This window comes from Sus scrofa, chromosome 1 (genome assembly GCF_054392235.1).
Source record: "Sus scrofa isolate SSC_HxYL_T2T_F1_AM1 chromosome 1, Sscrofa_HxYL_maternal_Yorkshire_Landrace_v2.0, whole genome shotgun sequence".
Classification (NCBI taxonomy): Eukaryota; Metazoa; Chordata; class Mammalia; order Artiodactyla; family Suidae; genus Sus; species Sus scrofa.
In genome coordinates, this window is record NC_139383.1 from 12662655 (window position 1) to 12680394 (window position 17740).

A 17740-nucleotide genomic window follows, 5' to 3' on the forward strand; every position below is an offset into this window, starting at 1 on the left:
TTTCAAAAATCAACAAAACACATCTGTCATTTTATCGTGCTGACTCAAAAGGCATAAGTATTCTGAGCAGCATTGAAAAAGAGAAAATATGGTGTAAAGGGAGCATGCAGGATGGAGAAACCATTGAGAAACAGAGAGAACATTTTAGTGCTTGACTCTCTGCATGGATAAAGTTATGTGTTCATTGACCCACTATTAGCTTTTTTGAATATTGGGATAGGAGCAGGGGAATTGCACAGTTAAAACTTGGGAGCAAACTACTGAAAGCTTGAGAGGAGAATCTCCCATTATGACTCTCAGGAAGTACTTGCATGGCACAAGAATCAACTCTTCCCCAGATGACATATTTCTGAGTTTCAGATTGCCTTTTGTGTTAATTCCTTCTCTTGCAATAATAGAGCAATGTAAGAGATATCACTCTTTTTTTTTTTAAATACAAAACCAAGAAATGAAGGTGGAAGTCATGTCTTAACTGGAGATGGTTTTAAGGTTAACATTAAAGGTCAAAAATAGAGCCACGTATTCTCTTACAGAAGACTGCAAAGTCTTGGATTTCCACATAAGATGCTTCGATCAGAGGTAGCCTTTACAAGTTACTATGGTGAATTTAACAACTGACATTTTTTCTTTGATGAGGACGTAAACATTTGCTTGAAAACAGCACATTACATACAGAAGGGCCATCTTTGAGGATGACCTCAACGCACATACCACAGCATGTTTCGGTCCCATGGGTCATCTTCCTTGAGATTATGTGCACAGGCAAACTCCATGTGGATTAGTTCTTTCCTTCCTAGTGCTTGATTTAGTTTGGATGTCCCTCTCATGTGCAGAGCAGAGCGGCCAGAGAGGAAACAGATTTGATGACTCAGAGCAGGCACTTTCCTAGGAAAATAGTGCCTCCCACACATTCTCATGGCAACCTGCTTCCACGTAGATGGTGGCTGTCTTAGCTCATTGAGGATCTGAATGGCATGACACCTGGTTAGGGCAATGGAGCAGTTTCTGCTTCCAGATTTTCTAGCTGAAAGAAGAGAAAGAGCAAAGACAGTGAATATTTCAGATTGGATTGCCCTATACAGTCATTGGGCATCTTCTCTGTATCAGAACTCTACTGGGAACCGTCATGTATACTTTCACCAGCAACTCTGAGAGTTTTCCCTAAATGTCAAGACATCATTTAATCTCCTGGGTCATTATGAACAAGGTATTGCATTTTATACACTAAAGAATAAAATGTACAGTAGACGTCAATGAAATATTATTGAAAGCTTCTCTGAAAAAAATAGATTTTAACCCCAAATCTTTGATTCCCACATCCTTGACCCTCTTCCCTTCTTAGCCTCAAAGTATTCATAATCTGCCCAAAATTTCAAAAGAAAAGAAACACCTTTCTTTGTAGGATCTTTCATCTTCTGCATCTGTTCCGCACAAATTTCTAGATAATGAAATTTTACTTTTCATCCAACTCTCCAAATCAATGGATTTCTTTCTGAAGCAACTGAATTAAAGTTCAGCGATTCCTCCACCCCCACCTTCACTGTAAAGCAATATTGTTGAGCAATAACATGACATTTGCTCACACACAAAAATGTGATTTGATGTTTTCAAGTAAGGGAGGAGGAGGATGTGCCTGAAACAAGTTTTATAATGAACAAATAATCATTGCTGTCATAGCTATAATTTTTGTAGAGAAAAAAGGAGATGTTTGTGTAGTAAGCGTAGAAGGATGACAATTTTTTTTTCTTTAACTTTATTTTGGTAAATTTCAAACTTCAGGAAAAGTGCAAGAATAAGAATGGTACAAAGAACACTGTGTACCCTTCACCCAGCTTCACCTGCTGTTGACATTGTATCCCATTTGCTTTACCAGTGGTTCTTACTTTTTTATCCACATACACACACATACAAAATTATATTATTGAACTATTCAATGCTAAACCTATCTCTATTTCAATATACATTTCCTAAGAATAAGGAATAGAGTGACTACTATTGCCCATGGGAGAGGCAGTCTGCCATGAGCCATGGAAGTTCCTGTTCATCTTTGCTGATTGTGCCAAACTGTAAGCCTTAACCGATCTCAGACTCCGAACAGAGGCAATAAGTAGGTTGAGGTGACCACTGTGTTGATCACTGTGTGACTGCTTGCTCCTGGGAGGTTTGTGCATTGCTTGCTGCAAAAGGGGTTGTGATTTTGCTTCTGGGTTCCTTAACTGTGACACAACCCATTGTCTATGCAGCCACCATCTGGTCCCATTGCATCACCCTGTGGGAGCCGGGAGTGAGGAGGCTCTACCAAGCTTCTGATGTTCAGTGTTCTGTGACTAACAACCAAGTACGTATTTTTGTCCACTCACGGCACATATGGCTTGTGGCAAGACAACCTGCTTGCTTATTCAGCCATATCCTTTGGAGTCTTTTTCACTTCTTGCCATCTTCTAAGAGGGTGAATGTCTTCCCAAACTGGTACAACAAACAGGGTGCTGAGATAAATGACGACTTTTTAGGGAGCAAAGGCAAGGGCTCATGGATGAGATTAGAGGATGTTAAGGAACTCCTTGGGAATTGGTGGCAAATATTGTGGCCCCTGTGGTGCATAAGGAGAGAGTGAATGGTCTGCCCTGACCTACCAGTTGACAAACATGAGTTGAGTTGATGATGGAGATGGAAAGGTGAGGGATAAAATCTAACCAGTTGCTTAAGTGGTGTCATGGTAGCTGCTTGCTCTTCTGTGCACTATGGAACCAGGAGAACACTCTGGGCTCCACCAGGGAGGAAAGCACAACTGCATCCAGGCTTAAGTCACAACCGGAAACATTTAGAGGGCGATATACCCCTACAAGGGGTACCAACTTACAGACCCTTAGTGAGAGGGAGAGGAAGGAAGTTCAGGGGCTCTTTGATCAACAGACTAAGCCGCTGTTAGACTTGTAGCTAATGAAGGGCAGGGAAGGTTATGCTCTTAGTGGGTGAATAAACTACGTAGGCTGTCTTACATGGGACCCCATCATGTAAGCTACTGTGCAGATTATTTAATTGGGACATAAACATATTCTAAAATACTACTGCGAATTTACATTTCAGTGACTGCATTTTGGCCAACCCCAGGAGATTTTCTCAAGGTTGATAAAGTCTCATGGGATCCCATGAAGGAAGCTATTCAAAGCCTGAGGGCTGAAGCTGCTCTAGACTGAGTCTATCGTGGCCAGAATGAGAGCATGATCATGATCCCTCATGCAGAGAACGGCTGATGCATTTTTAAGATCGCCCCACTCCCTCCAGAATCGCCCCACTCCTGTGTTGAGAGGCCCTGCACTGAGAGGCCCTGTGCTCGAAGCTGTGCTGATGTACGCCCAGAATAAAGGTAGTGCTCCCTAAACCAGGCAAAGTGTCTGCAACCCAAGACAAACCCGGGATGGGAAAATCCAACCTGCTCCAAAGAGTAAGGCAATGTAGATATGCTTACTACCATGAGGGTTGTCAAAGTGGAGACCGATGGTATGACCAGCAAAGAAATACAGTCCAGATGTCAGGATACGGTGGCCTCCATGGAGGCAGTTACTTGTTCAGGCAGATAAAATTCTGCATGATGCTATAGAACCAGATTTCTTTGTGGAGCTCAATTTCCCTCTAATTGAGGAACAACATGGGGCTGCCTTAGAGCAAATTGCTCCTTCAGAACTTCTACTGCTTGATCCTATGTGTCTGTATCCTAATACGAAAGTCTTTAAGGATAAAGGGCACTGGGGTGGGGTGGGGGTGGCTATCTTCACTCCCAGGAGGAATAAAAGATCTTATACCCCAAGGAAGGCACAATGAGGGCAGGGGAGAAAGGTAAGCGTGGGGGAAAGCACAAACGTTCATGTCTTTTTATTTGACATCTGTGCTTAAATGACTAATGCACTAGGTTCTCTTGAGGGGTAAGAACCACACGTTCAGTGATAACGTGGGGGAAGAAGTGACTGTAACCTTTTGGTGGAGCTGTTTGGACCCTTGCCATGCGCCACACCTGCTGCTCCCGAGGCTGAGCATGTAATTGGTATTGGTAATTTATGTGTTTGTTCTGTGAATGCTTCTTTGTCCAGGGGAGATAGTCCTGATCTGGAGGAGCCACTTACAGAGAGGCGATGGTGGACCTATGCCCAGGAGGTCATACCTCGGCTTCTGGTGTCCTTCCATAGGCGATGGTGGACCTATGCCCAGGAGGTCATACCTCGGCTTCTGGTGTCCTTCCACATGTTGTAAAAGAAATCCTTGAGAATTCCAGGAGGAGAAAAGGAAACCACAACCCAATTCAGGACTTAAATGCAACAGGGCTTATGAAAAATGAAATATTTCAATAAAGTAGCCCTGTGCTATGCAGCCAATGAAAGATGCTAATGGGATCTGACAAAGATAATCGCCAACTGGACTCCGTTGTTGCCCCTGCAGTTCTGTTTTTCCCAGACATTGTGACTATAGCTGAATCAGTTGCCTATGATGGTAACTGGAATGCTTTTTTTGACTTTGGTCATGTCCTTTTCTCTATCCCTTTGGCACCAGAAGTTTAAGATTCTTTACCTAGTTAAGCCGCCAAAACATGGTTACTATGCTGCAGCCATACTACTTGAATTCTTCTGCTATTTGTCACCAATGGATGGGTCAAAACACGGAAGTTTCTCTTTGTAAGTGACTTGGTCCTACTTCATTGATGATATTATGTCGATAAGCTCCAATGAAATTAGCAGATGCTAACTCATATGAAAGCCCAGGAAAGTTTACTAATTTTGGTCAGGTACAGGGACCAGGTACCCATGTCAAAATCTTGGGTAGACTGACTCAGAAGTGGATTCTAGAGGCAGAAAAAAAAAAATTCTTTGCATGATGACTCCCCATTACCAGAAACATAGTTCAGAGTGCTTAATTGTACTATTTAGGTATGGGAGACAACTTGTGCCTAATCTCTGTATGCATTACAATCTGAATCTTCAAGTTAATCAGATAATCTGTCAGATTTGGCTGGGGAGGTTATAAGCAGCAGGTGACACTGGAGGCAGTGTGACACAGCCCAGCCCTGGAGCTTTTTGGAATTACAGATTTCCATAAAAGGAGGCAGCCTTCACCAGGAGTGTCCCTTGCGGCTCCCTGGTACCACTACCCACTTTCCACTGGGGAGGGAATATCTTAGGCTTTGAAGGTGCTGGTGTGGGAGGGATGGTTAATGTTCTCTTTGTCTCCAAGTTCCAGCCCTGCAGTCTGGCAAAGCAATTACATGGTCCAATGAGACAAGAAATGGCTCTGATTGGCAAACCGATTACTGCAGTATTTATCACCCTGTCTGTGTGCTGTAAGGTCAGAAAAACTCGTGTGGGCTTGGCTGATCCTGAGTTATTCTACTGGCACTTGATGTTATCAAAGGCAGCTCCTACATGTGAAACCCTTATACATATGCAAACATACACAGAGAGATGCAGTCTTGTTTCATTCAAGCTCCTACTTATTCACAAGCTTCTCCTGCACCTGAGTGCCCTTGGGTTGTGCCCTATATGGCTATCAAGGCCATGACTATTCAATCACCTGCTCCTATGGATTATCCAAATTGAAGCAAGGGTGATCCAATCGAGTTTGTTAAGAAATCCGGAACTGGAGTAACATGTCCCTTTAGTTATGTTTGCCACATGGGAGAGAGATGGTCTCGGGATATCTATTAATTAGGCATGGAGGCAGAGGAGGTTTGGCCCATCTTCGACTCCCAGTAATTACTGGCAATGAAGCCACTCCCTAGACCATGTTCCCTTCCTTAGGCCCTCAAGTAAAGAAGGTTGTTCTACCTGAAGGATACGTGGGTCCCTGTGTCCCATGCAGTGGGGTGCGTACTGTTCCCTCGCATCATCAGTATCCACATTCTAGAGATAGGTCAGGGATATGTCCAATCAGATGGACCAAGCCATAAGCGATCAACAGGTCAGGCTGAATTCCCTGATTGTAAATGAGTCATTGATTGGCCTTCACATTCTGGTTGGTACAGTTGCCAAACACTCTTATTGTGTTTGAATTAATCCTAACAGTACAGAGGTGCAATCCATGCATATTTTGAGAAAGAAGCTACCTCTTAGTCCTCTCAGGGACTTAGTGAAGTCTGAGATCCTGGAGTACATGGCTGAGGTCAAAAGTATGAACATGATCTTGTCGATAGGGATTCTACGGCTAATAACTGTAAGCGAGTATTAATTGAAATAAATGAAACAGGTTTGGCCTTAGCCCTTGTCAGTATGTCTAACCTGAATTTCTAATGGGGTGGCATATTCATATGAGAATTGAGTTCATCCACAAATAGGTCGAGCTGACGGGCGAATTACTAGGAGAGACAGTTCACCAAGTGTCCTTGTACTGTCTTGCTGATGGAGCTGAACGGCAAGGCCTTACCATCTTCTGTGTGTCTCAGCTCTTTCTATAGTCGCATAGTCAGTTAAGACCCTTTGCTGCCAAACCCCATGAAGACCACAGCACGACCACTTCATGACTGCTTGCTTCCAGAGGAGGAAGATTGGTTTGTTTACTCCTTGTGACAAAAGGTGCTGAAGTCTTAGCTCTGGGGTCCTCAGTTGTGCGTACTGACAGTCAACTGTGTGCCTACTGACAGTCAGCGTCTATTGTGTCACCCCATGGGTCATGGGGGCAAGGAAACCAGTTCTCCTGTGCTGATGTTCCTGCTGTTTGCTATGCTGGGAGTGGTAAACTGTTTTCTCTGATCTACTGAGTCACAATTTTTTTTTTTTTTTTTTTTTTTTTTTTTTTTTTTTTTTTTTTGGCACCCATGGCTTAACAAGTGGACCTGCTCACTTGCTGAGATATTTCCTTTGGAAACTTGCAACTCCCTGCCATTTTTTAAGACCAGGCTTCATTCCTGACAATAACCATGGTATGGCTATGAATTCAGTAGACTTGACATAGATAGAATATTTTAATCTACCATCACCTTTCCAATTTTGTCATCAGCCTTTTAAATTGTTATTTTCCTGAGAAGTCAAGAAGTAAAGCCCCTTGAGCTACTTTTTAGCCTATTTTGAAAAATAAAGTTTTGAAAAGCTTTTAGATTCAAACTGAAGCTTATTTAAGGCACTTTTAATCTCTCTCCATAAAGCAATTGGCATGTACTTCCTATCCCTGGAAGGCATTTAAGAGATTGCCTTTTTCAATTTCATTAATCTATAGGAGGAGATAGAGGTCCTGAGAGGTGAACTGACATGCCCCAGAGTATTGGTTGAGGAAAGCCGGTTTAATATTTTTATTTTTGCTCTTTGCAGCACTCTCTTCTACTTCCATTTTCTATTATTTGCGATGCCATCCAAAGTTGCAATCGAAGCCAATAATAGACTTGGGTATTTCTGAAGCTGATCAGTTTCAGTCAGTAATGGACTTCAAAACCCCATTCATTACAGAAGCCGTAAAAACAGAGCCACACACACACACAAAACTTTGGGAATGGATGACTCATAGGCGAGTATTTCCTTTTACCTAAATAATGGAGAACTCATCCCTTCCTCCAAGTTCCATTGCCAGAATCAGACATATTGGGATCCAGAGTATAACAAGGGATAGCATTTCAGTAGAGAAAAATTTAAGGAGAGGTGGGATAACCTGGTAGCAGAAAGGATCCAGGCTCAATATGCCATATGCTTCCTTCTGCTTTCAATATGAATATAGTAAATTATTGCACAAAAGGAAGGCTTAGCGGTCACTTTTCTTGTCCATTAGGAGAAACTAGCCTCCAGCGTGTGAATGGAGAAATTAATCAGGCCCAGAAATGAGCCCTAATTCATTGGCCATCAAAAGATGGTGGGAATTGAAGGATTCTATGGTAGTTTCTATTTTTAGTTTTTTAAGGAAACTCCATACCACTCCTGGACATATATATGGAGAAAACCATAATTCAAAAAGATATTTGCCCTCCAGCGTTCATTGCAACACTATTTACAATATCCAAGTAACCTAAATTTCCATGGACAGATGAATGGATGAAGAAGATGTGGTGTATTTAAACAATGGAATATTACTCAGCCATAAAAAGAATGAAATAATATCATTTGCAGCAACACGGGTGGACTTAGAGATTACATACTAGGTGAAGTAAGCCAGACAAAGACAAATATCATATGATATCATTTGTAGGCAGAATCTAAAAAAACGATGCAAATGAACTTGTATAGAAATAGACCCATAGTCATAGAAAACAAACTTCTGATTACCAAAGGGGAAAAGGTGGGGGGGGAGAAGGATAAATTAGAAGGATGAGATTATCATATACACATATATTTTACCATACAAAATAGGTAATCAAAAGGACCTATTACATAGCACAGGGAACTGTACTCAGTATTTTGTAATAACCTCTAAGGGAAAAGAATATGAATAAAAATGGATACATGTATATGTAGGACTGAATCACTTTGCTATGTACCTGAAACAAATACAACATTGTAAATGAACTATACTTCAATAAAAATTTGTTTTTCTTTTTAAGGCTGCATCTGTGGCATATGGAAGTTCTTAGGCTAGAGGTAGAGTTGGAGCTGTAGCTGCTGGCCTACACCACAGTCAAAGCAACACCAGATCTGAGCTGCGTCTGTGACCTACACTGCAGCTCACAGCAATGCTGGATCCATAACCCATGGAACTAGGCCGGGGATTGAATATATGTCCTCATGGACACTACGTGCATTCATTACCATTGAGCCACAACAGGAACCCTAAAAAATTTTTTTTTTTAAAGTCACTTAGAAAAAAAAAAGGAGTTGGGAAACTCCTGCTTGTGAAGAGGTCCCTTAAGTAGCCAGTAGCATGGTATGCCAAGCTCACATAGCTGGTTATCAGCAGCCTTCCCCTAGAACCCAGGACGCTTGGCTTCTAATCATGCATTCTTTCACAAGGAAGACTGTAATTATTAAAACTGCGGTATGTTTCCTACAGTTGAATATACATCACTTTAAAAAGAAACCTATTTTTTCGAAGATGTTTCATTTACAACAAAAGAATGTGTCAATAATAAGGCTTATTCTTAGCAATATGTAGTTTAAGTCAGTGAAAACACATCCCAAGGCTGCACAGACTTTTTCTCCCTTTAAGATTGCAACCAGAAAGCGACAAACTTCAAAACAAAGCAAAATAAAAGTGAAAACCTAAAAAAGGAAGTTTTAATATCTCCTTTGTATTTAGACCACATATTTTGAATGAGTGAGAATAAGAGATCAATAATCAATTTTAGAACCTTGGTTAATACTTGGAATTATGGGACATTTCCACTTATTCTTGGAAAACATCGAATTTGGGACAGATTTGTGCCTAATTGGGACCAGTAATCTCCCGTGAACTTTTTGAAATGTGTAGTGAGAACTTCATTTTGTGAGGTCTTGAAAAACTGAGCATGTGCTCAGATAAGTTTGAGAACTTTAGCTTAAAAAACAAAATGCAAGTACATATTATAGAACTAAATGCAGCACGAGCACACACACTCACATATACACACATAGCAGGGCTTTTCAAAGCTTTTCAAATGCTAATTCACAATATTATCCCTATGACAGATAAAAGTTATAGAATATTTATGAACAATTGTCTAAAGAGCTATTTCTTCACGGACCATGTATTAGCACTTGGCTGTAGCAGTATTCTGTAAGAACTGGATAGAAACTTGTAAAAACTAAGTAACTTATGAGAGAGTCATTTGTTCTGATCCCAAGCCTTCTCAGCCTTGGCGCTAGTGACAGCTTGGGCCAGGTAATTCTCTTTTGGGGAGGGATATACGTTGCAAGGCCAGGGTTAGACCAAATTTATGATCCCTTTTAGCTGCATTAGTTCGTTCCTTTAAAATTTTTGTGGTAAGAGCTGTAAGTCAGCTTCTTGGGGGAAAGAGAAAGGAAATGAAAACAGTAAAACTTCATTGAGTAGCTTAGACCAGCAATATTAGCCAGTTGCCTGGCACCGTTCTGTGTATTTTGCATAGACAATTATACATGACATTCACATCAAAACTCAATATTAGCCATTATAATTATAACCCTTCTTACATACAAGGAAATTGAAATACAGAGAGTTTCAGAAACTTGCCCAAGGACATTCAGCTGGTCATTGGTAGGATCCAACTAAATGTATGAGCCATCCAAATTTTAAAGATTTTGTAATATATCTGTTATTCTTATCTAGTTATAGAGTTTCCTCTTACCTGTTGATAGCTTAACTTTACATATACTAGAATTTATATAAAATAGAATTATCTATCTTTTTTCTTAGTCACAATTTTTAAAAAAACTGTATTTGGAAACTGCATATTTGAAAAGACTCTCACAATTATATATTTTATATTTAGAAAAAAAGCATGCAATAAAAATATGTATTTCCGGCCCACAATTTCCCCATTGGAAAGGTGAGGAAGTTTGGGTTAGATAATCTATCTTCTTTCTCAGTTCCAATATCTTAAAATCTGTGAGCATTTTGCATCCGCTTGATAAATCCAATTCCATTGTTGGGACTTAGATGTTAATATTTACTCATAGTGTAGTCATTCGAAAGGCTATTTATTCCACTGAATTTCTGAAATAGCTAGAAAAATTTTCAGTTGTTAAAGTGCATGTCAGGCATTCTGCAAGCCTCTATCTGCAGCATTTTAGGGTTCTGTGAGTGACATACATCTCGTTTATTTCCAAAGAGCAGCTCAAAGACAGTATTTTTAAAAAGTTGATGGACATGTTAGCTGACCTAGTGGAGAAGAAGAAAGACCAGCAAGAGTGAGATACTCTTTTTAAGTTGGTAAATCACGGAAGGAGTTAAATAGGTGATTGCATTGTCAAACACATAGTGACCATATTCCATTTCATATCCACTATTCACTGCATTTTCTCAATGTCAGCTTCTTTTAAATTGGCCTAGATATTCTTATTTATTAATGTAAATTTCCATATACTTTACTTTTTGGCTTTCATATCAGAAGTCTTAGAAGAACCTATTTTATCACGAGAAAAAATCATTCATTTCTTGTACTTTAAGGGACTTAGACATATCATATGGGGACTTGGATCATATATGTAATATACAAGAAATATTTTTTCTTAACCTTTATGAAGATTTAATAATGTATGTAGAAAAAAAGGAAACAACTAGGGCTTGATAGACTTTGTAGATTTCCAGTATCCCTAGACTTTCTGGTGTTTATATGGAAAGCAGAATAGCCTTCCTAATAAATACTACACTCCATAGAGATAAATAACATGAATTATTTTTCTACATACTCATTTTCGGACCGAGAGGGCTAGTACTTTAAATTATAATGAAACTTCCAGCTTATATTTATTGGATATTTGTAATTACTTGGAGCTAATTTATCGGGCTAATTATTTGCATGTGTTCCTAACAGGGCAGCTTTTATAGAATGAAGAAGTGGTTCATTCCTTTCATTCACAGTGAAGCAACAAGCACTAAATTAAATCTACTTATCTCTCACCCAGGTATGGTTACTATTCATTCCTTCAGCATACATCCTGGCAATGAGAATGGCCAAACTCACATAAGGTCTTGAAAGCGGGCATTAAAATTTTTTGGACAAGCATTAGGAAAACTATTCATGCTTTGAAAAAGTACTATTATATGGAGTTCCCATTGTGGCTCAGTGGAAAGGAAACTGACTACTATCCATGAGGACGAGGGTTCGATCCTTGGCCTTGCTCCGTGGGTTAAGGCCCTGGCATTGCCATGAGCTGTGATGTAGGTTGCAGATGTGGCTCAGATCTTGTGTTGCTGTGGCTGTGGCTGTGGCTTAGGCCAGCAGCTGTAGCTCTGAGTCTACCCCTAGCCTGGGAACTTCCATATGCTGCAGGTCCAGCCCTAAAAAAGCCAAAAAAAAAAAAAAAAAAAAAAAGTACTATTACAATTATTTAGCATTCAAAATGAGTCCTGTTTCTAGCCTCCCCTTATCTATCTATATGTATACATATATATATATGGAATTTTATTGCAGTAAAAGTAGAAGTCATAGAAAATACGGCTGTAATATTTATTTTCTTTTTTTTCTTTTTCTTTCTTTCTTTCTTTCTTTTTGTCTTTTTGCCTCTTCCCGCAGCATATGGAGGTTCCCAGGCTAGGGGTCTAATCAGAGCTATAGCCACCAGCCTACTCCAGAGCCACAGCAATGCCAGATCCAAGCCGCTTCTGCAACCTACACCACAGCTCACAGCAACGCTGGATCCTTAACCCACTGAGCAAGGCCAGGGATCGAACCCGTAACCTCATGGTTCCTAGTCGGATTCGTTAAACACTGCGCCACGACGGGAACTCCCTACTATTTCTTTTCATCATGGAAAGTTCCTATTTATTTCAAATCTAGGAACTCTACCATATAAGAATGAAATTCTTGAACGTAAAGGCAGAAGGCGACAAAAGCTGAAGCTCTGATTCTTCATTAAATAATAATAATAAATTAATTAATAATTAGAAGGAGATCAATAATTATCAATAATATTTAAATATTTAGAAATAATAATTAGCGAAGAAAAATTGGCATATTTTATTTTAGAAATTTATAGTTCTCACAAGGTCACCCCCAAAATAATTTATAATTTTTGCAAAATTGTAGCAATTTGTAAATACTTATTGAAGCTGACCAAAAGATAGATGATCACAATCAGAATGATATTCAAAAGCTAGTGACTATTTTATGATAGGTCGTCTTCTTTCCAATGGTGTTGTTTGATGTGAGAAAAAAATGCAAAAGCAAAAAAAAATACTTGAAAACTGTATTTCAAATTCATAAACATAGAAGAATACACGTGCTGAGAAGATTAAAAGAGTACCCATGTCTCGTAATTATAAGCTCTGTAAGATAGAAAATATTGACTTGTTCCAAAACACTAAACGTTAGTGTGAGAACTTTTTCATGATAAATGATTATAAAATGGCAATTTACTGCTTAAGGTTAAATTCATGACATATTATTTTGAGTTAGCGTTTTGGAGAAAAGCATGTTGCTTTATTTTAGCAGTTAGTTACATTAATTGGAACAACAAGAAAATGCGGCAGTAAATTGCTTTAGTTACTCCAATCTTTAAAACCCAGTTCAGAGTATTCGGTCAGGAAGAAGTCTAGCTAATTCATACATTAGTATTCACCTGCAGTTCTGTTATACAGACTAATCTTCTGGTTCAACCTATTAATGTGACTGCTGAGAAAAACCAAGTTTTTGTAAGATAAAGGGACTTTCTTCATCACATGTTGGTTAGACAGAGTGTGACAGAACATTCACCTGACTCCCTATCCTGGTCCCTCTGGCACCCCACCCCCAATCCCTGGCCAAGCTGCCTTCTCTAGTAGGATAAATGTGATTGCACCTGATCCTACAGGTCAGTTTATGAAAATACTAAATAAACTTCTCTGTCACTGATAAAAAAATTTAACTTGTGTAAAAGCAAATGGTATCATTCAGTGAGAGTCAATATGACTTTACCGATGGCCAAAGATTTAAGTCAAATAATTTGAGCTCATATAATGACAACCATGTTCCCCATTAGTGAAGTTCTAATTTTCCATGATGTTCTTAATATATTTGAATATTTACTGTTACACACAGATATGCAAATACACTATGAATACATGTAAACAAGCCTACATAAAGACCTCATGGCCTTCAAACTGACAGAATATAAATGCTAAAATTTTTTTCTAAGAACCATCACTGAGACAGTATGGCACATTAATTAAAAGCCTAGGTTGCAATATCAAATTCAACTGGATTTATTCCTCAGCCACTACTTTTTAACTATGACCTTGGGCAAGTTCATTCTTTAAATACTGATTTCCTCGACTATAGAGATGATAATCCAAACCTCATAGATTAAGGAAGATATGCCGGATACAGAACTGGTCAATCACTGTTATTACTAAGAGTCCTTTTTGTTGGCCTGAGGCGTGAGGAGGTTATCAGGCCAGGGGTTGAGCCTGTGCCGCAGCAGCAACCTGAGCTGCTGTAGTGACAATGCCAGATCCTTAACCCATTGTGCCACAAGGGAACTTTGCTAATAGTCTTAAAGCCAAATATTTTGTGAAAACAAACATATTTCCAAGTCAGCCATATTTTCCCCACCCAGATTGTAGCCACTTTAAAGAAGCATACCAAGTCGTTCTGCTATTTATGAAAAGTATTAATCTTAAATATACTCTAGTACCACATGTGAATAGAGGCCTACCCATATCACACGTGTGTATGCTATCTCTCTCTCTCATAATGGAAACTGTTTTCTTTTTAAGCCAAAGAATTGAAAGAATAGTCACTTTGGCCTCATTCACAAAATATGCATTAATGTGGTCAAGCACAGTAATTTTGTGAGCTATTTGCATTTGGGGCTTTTGTCATGGAATAGAAATGCATTTCCTTCTCAAATTGGCTCTCCACAGATGTCTTGGAAAAAAACTGAGCCAATTTTTGATACTGATGTGGTTGAGTTGAAAACTTAGTCTTCTGCTTTTAGTTTTGTAGTTAATACAAATACAAAGCATTTCCTCATTTCTCGACCTGCTACTTTGTTTAAAGTGTCAAGAAACTGCTTTAAAAATAGTAACCTGAGGCTCTAGGAATGGGCTTATCATACTGATGTGAAGTTAGCCGGAGGTACCATAGTGTTAGCTTTATCAATGTTATATGATTTTGTCCTATAAGACTTACTGATTTTGTGGGATAGCAGAAAAAAGCTTTGGATTCATATTAGACGTTCAGATGTTTGGGTCCAGTCTCTTACTGGCGCTTTGATCTTGTATAATCATTCAAACTCCTTGAACATTTATTTTTTCATATTTACCCAACAGGGTTATAATAGGAAATGCGATAATACATATAAAAGCACATTTTAATCTGCATGCTGTCATACAAGTATTAGAGACCATTATCAAAGTCTTCAAATAATAATCCAACTGACACAATAATTTTCTTTTCCCATATAATGTTAAACATTAACAAAATAATCTAAGTGTGAAAACAAAACAATGTCTTATCGACTGTGGTTGTGGTGGAAACTAAGCAAGGAAGGTAGGTCAGTAGTGGCCAGGATCTCAGATCTGAGCTGGACCTGGCCTGATTTGAGCAAATGCTGGAAGTGTTTTGAAGCCCAGCGGAGTCCACTGAGGACATCAACAAGCAGGTACAGGTACAAAGAAATGAAATTGCATTGAGAGCAGATGGGAAATGAATGTTAAGTCTCCCTACCAAAGATCTAGAAAACATAAAGACACCAAGCTGAACATACATCAGGCACGGAGCACTACAGCTGGGGCAGTGGGCTGGGCCCCAGAATGCACAAAGTACAGGAAACCATCTTTTGGTAGTTTTTCCATACTGAGCCTTGGCATGACCTCTTTTGGGCACTGAGTCTGGTTCTTGACCTCCACATGAATAGCACTTAAAATAGAAGACAAGCCCAAATGTAAGGAAAAAAAAATTTGTCATATGATTTTTTTTTTAAAAGATAATTTGATTGGAGTATAGTTGACTTACAACATTGTAGAAAAATTTTGAAAAGTGTAACTTATGATCAGAGGACTAAAGGCTGGAGGAGAAAAACAAATGAAGACTCTCTCCTTTGAGTATTTCCTCTTACTGAATGGTGGGCCTGGAATAATGTCAGAGTGTTACACGATCCTTTAGCTTGTCCATCAGGTTCAAGAAAGGGGTCGTTCCTACCACCCGCATATCCCCTGAAATATCAAGAACCCACTGATCATTCATTTATTCAATATACATTTTTGGAGTACATTTATTTATTTATTTTCTTTCTTTCTAGGGCCGCACCTGTGGCATATGGAAATTCCCAGGCAAGGGGTCAAATTGGAGCTGTAGCTGCCAGCCTACACCACAGCTACAGCATTGGCAGATCCTTAACCCACTCAGTGAAGCCAGGGACCAGACCCACATCCTCATGGGCATGGTTGGTTCTTCACTCGCTGAGCTACAATGGGAATTCCTTTTTGGAGTGCTTCGAATGTGCCAGACCCTGTGTTAGGCAGATACTGGAGGCATCAGAAAGAGAAAGGCAGTTTGCCTTGTGCTCTCTGGAAGCTGTGGCTTGCCTGTCCCACATAGCGTGTGCCTCCTGTAGATGGTTAGCACAAGTGGCCACAGGGACTCCCCTCCCCACATCCACACCCTTTGCAAAGGGACCGTAGCTCCTACTATCCATAAGTGGAGTCTGATTTCCCACCCTTAAATCTGGAACCTGTGATCACCATGACAACAAGCCTGGGATAACACAGATGGTGGAAAATGATGACCCATGTGGAGCTGGCCATTCTTGCTATGGCCATTCTAGATCAGTTGGCTGACTGCTAATAGAGCAGCTGCTGCTGACCACAGAGTGTGCCCAGCTAATATGGGAAGAACTGCCTAGCCCAGCCCAGCCCAGATTACTGATCTATAGGCTTGTGAGTTGAATCAATGATTGCCTTAAGGCTCTACATTTTGGACAGATTTGTTATGCAGCAAATACTGTCCGAGTAGCCCTTGACTGTGTGAGTATGACTCAAGGTTTATTCTGGGCACAGAATTTTCCAATGGCTTATCAAATTACCTTGGTAACTGCCAACTCTCCACTTGACTTTGCGTTATATGTAGAGCTGTCAGAATGCAGACACCCTGGGAAGGTTTGATATTGGATCTCTGATCTGCAGACTATGAAGTCGACTAATGTGCTTGAGATGTGACATATATAGTACAACATATTTCTTGGAGAAAACAAAACTATGCAGGCAGGACATAAACATTTACAACAGCACAGACTTCAAACAGTTAGAAAGTGGTTAGAAAGTTAATGTAAATCTGCTTGGCTTTGTTTCCTAACATGATGGCTCATGACTTAAAAAATAAAAATAAAAATAAATCAAAGCCTCTTTGTCAGATACTGAATTTGTACAACTACTCAGCTACGTCCTCTAGACATATAGAAGGTTTCTGAAATGTTCTAGATGTCTGGGTGTAACGATGACACATCAGTGGAGATTAATGAAGGGGATCTTTGAGTTATCTTATTCATCTTAATTTTCAAATATGTCAGGGTGTCTTTTCCTCTTTTCCTGGCAGCTGTTCTTCTCTGTCCAGCTCTCCCAGCTGGGCATTTTGGGAAAGCAGCCAATTCCAGGGCTAATGTGTTTCTGCTGTTATCTGACACTGATCCTGCTTCATAGAGGCAGCATTGAAGATAAGCCCTAATTGGATGTATTTTTAAAACAAACCTTTTAGTTACTTAGAACAGAGCTTCCCCAATTACTTCCTTTCTCCTCTCCCTGGCTGTGCAAGGACCATACTAATGTGAAAATGCTGGATTTGGAGGGCAGTCAAGGGCAGTGTTGGGGCAACTGAAGGACAGGCAGGCTGAGTTCAGGAAAAACGCTCCACCAGTCAGGCTGGGACTGTATTTCCAGGAGAGCAAGGCAAGTGAAGGATACTGGGAGAATCAGATGTGACAAGAGACTCAGCAGTGGTCCAGGGTACAATACCAAGACCCACACTCTAAGGTGCCTGAAAGGAGGGAGGTATGATTAGGTGCTTTAGGAGAAAGAACCGATCCTTTAAAATGGCCATCATTTTGCTCCAAAGAAATATATTGCTCCAATGTAAAACCTTATGATAACCTTAGTTTAGGACTAGAAATTTTACGTTGCATTCTTTACTGCATTATCCTCAAGTCAGAGAAAAACCTGTTTAAATTCCTACCCTGTTTAAGTTATT

The 17740-nt window shown here is 39.8% G+C and overlaps 1 protein-coding gene across 1 annotated transcript in view; it reads right to left on the reverse strand.

Moving 5' to 3' along the window:
- Nucleotides 1-546: 546 nt before the first annotated feature.
- The window catches only part of OPRM1 (opioid receptor mu 1), a 68115-nt gene continuing 50921 nt past the window's right edge, over nt 547-17740 (reverse strand). Inside the window, 1 exon segment of the mRNA NM_001001538.1 lies at nt 547-1024. Within this exon segment, the coding sequence (NP_001001538.1) occupies nt 986-1024 (39 nt within the window). The 3' untranslated portion in view covers nt 547-985.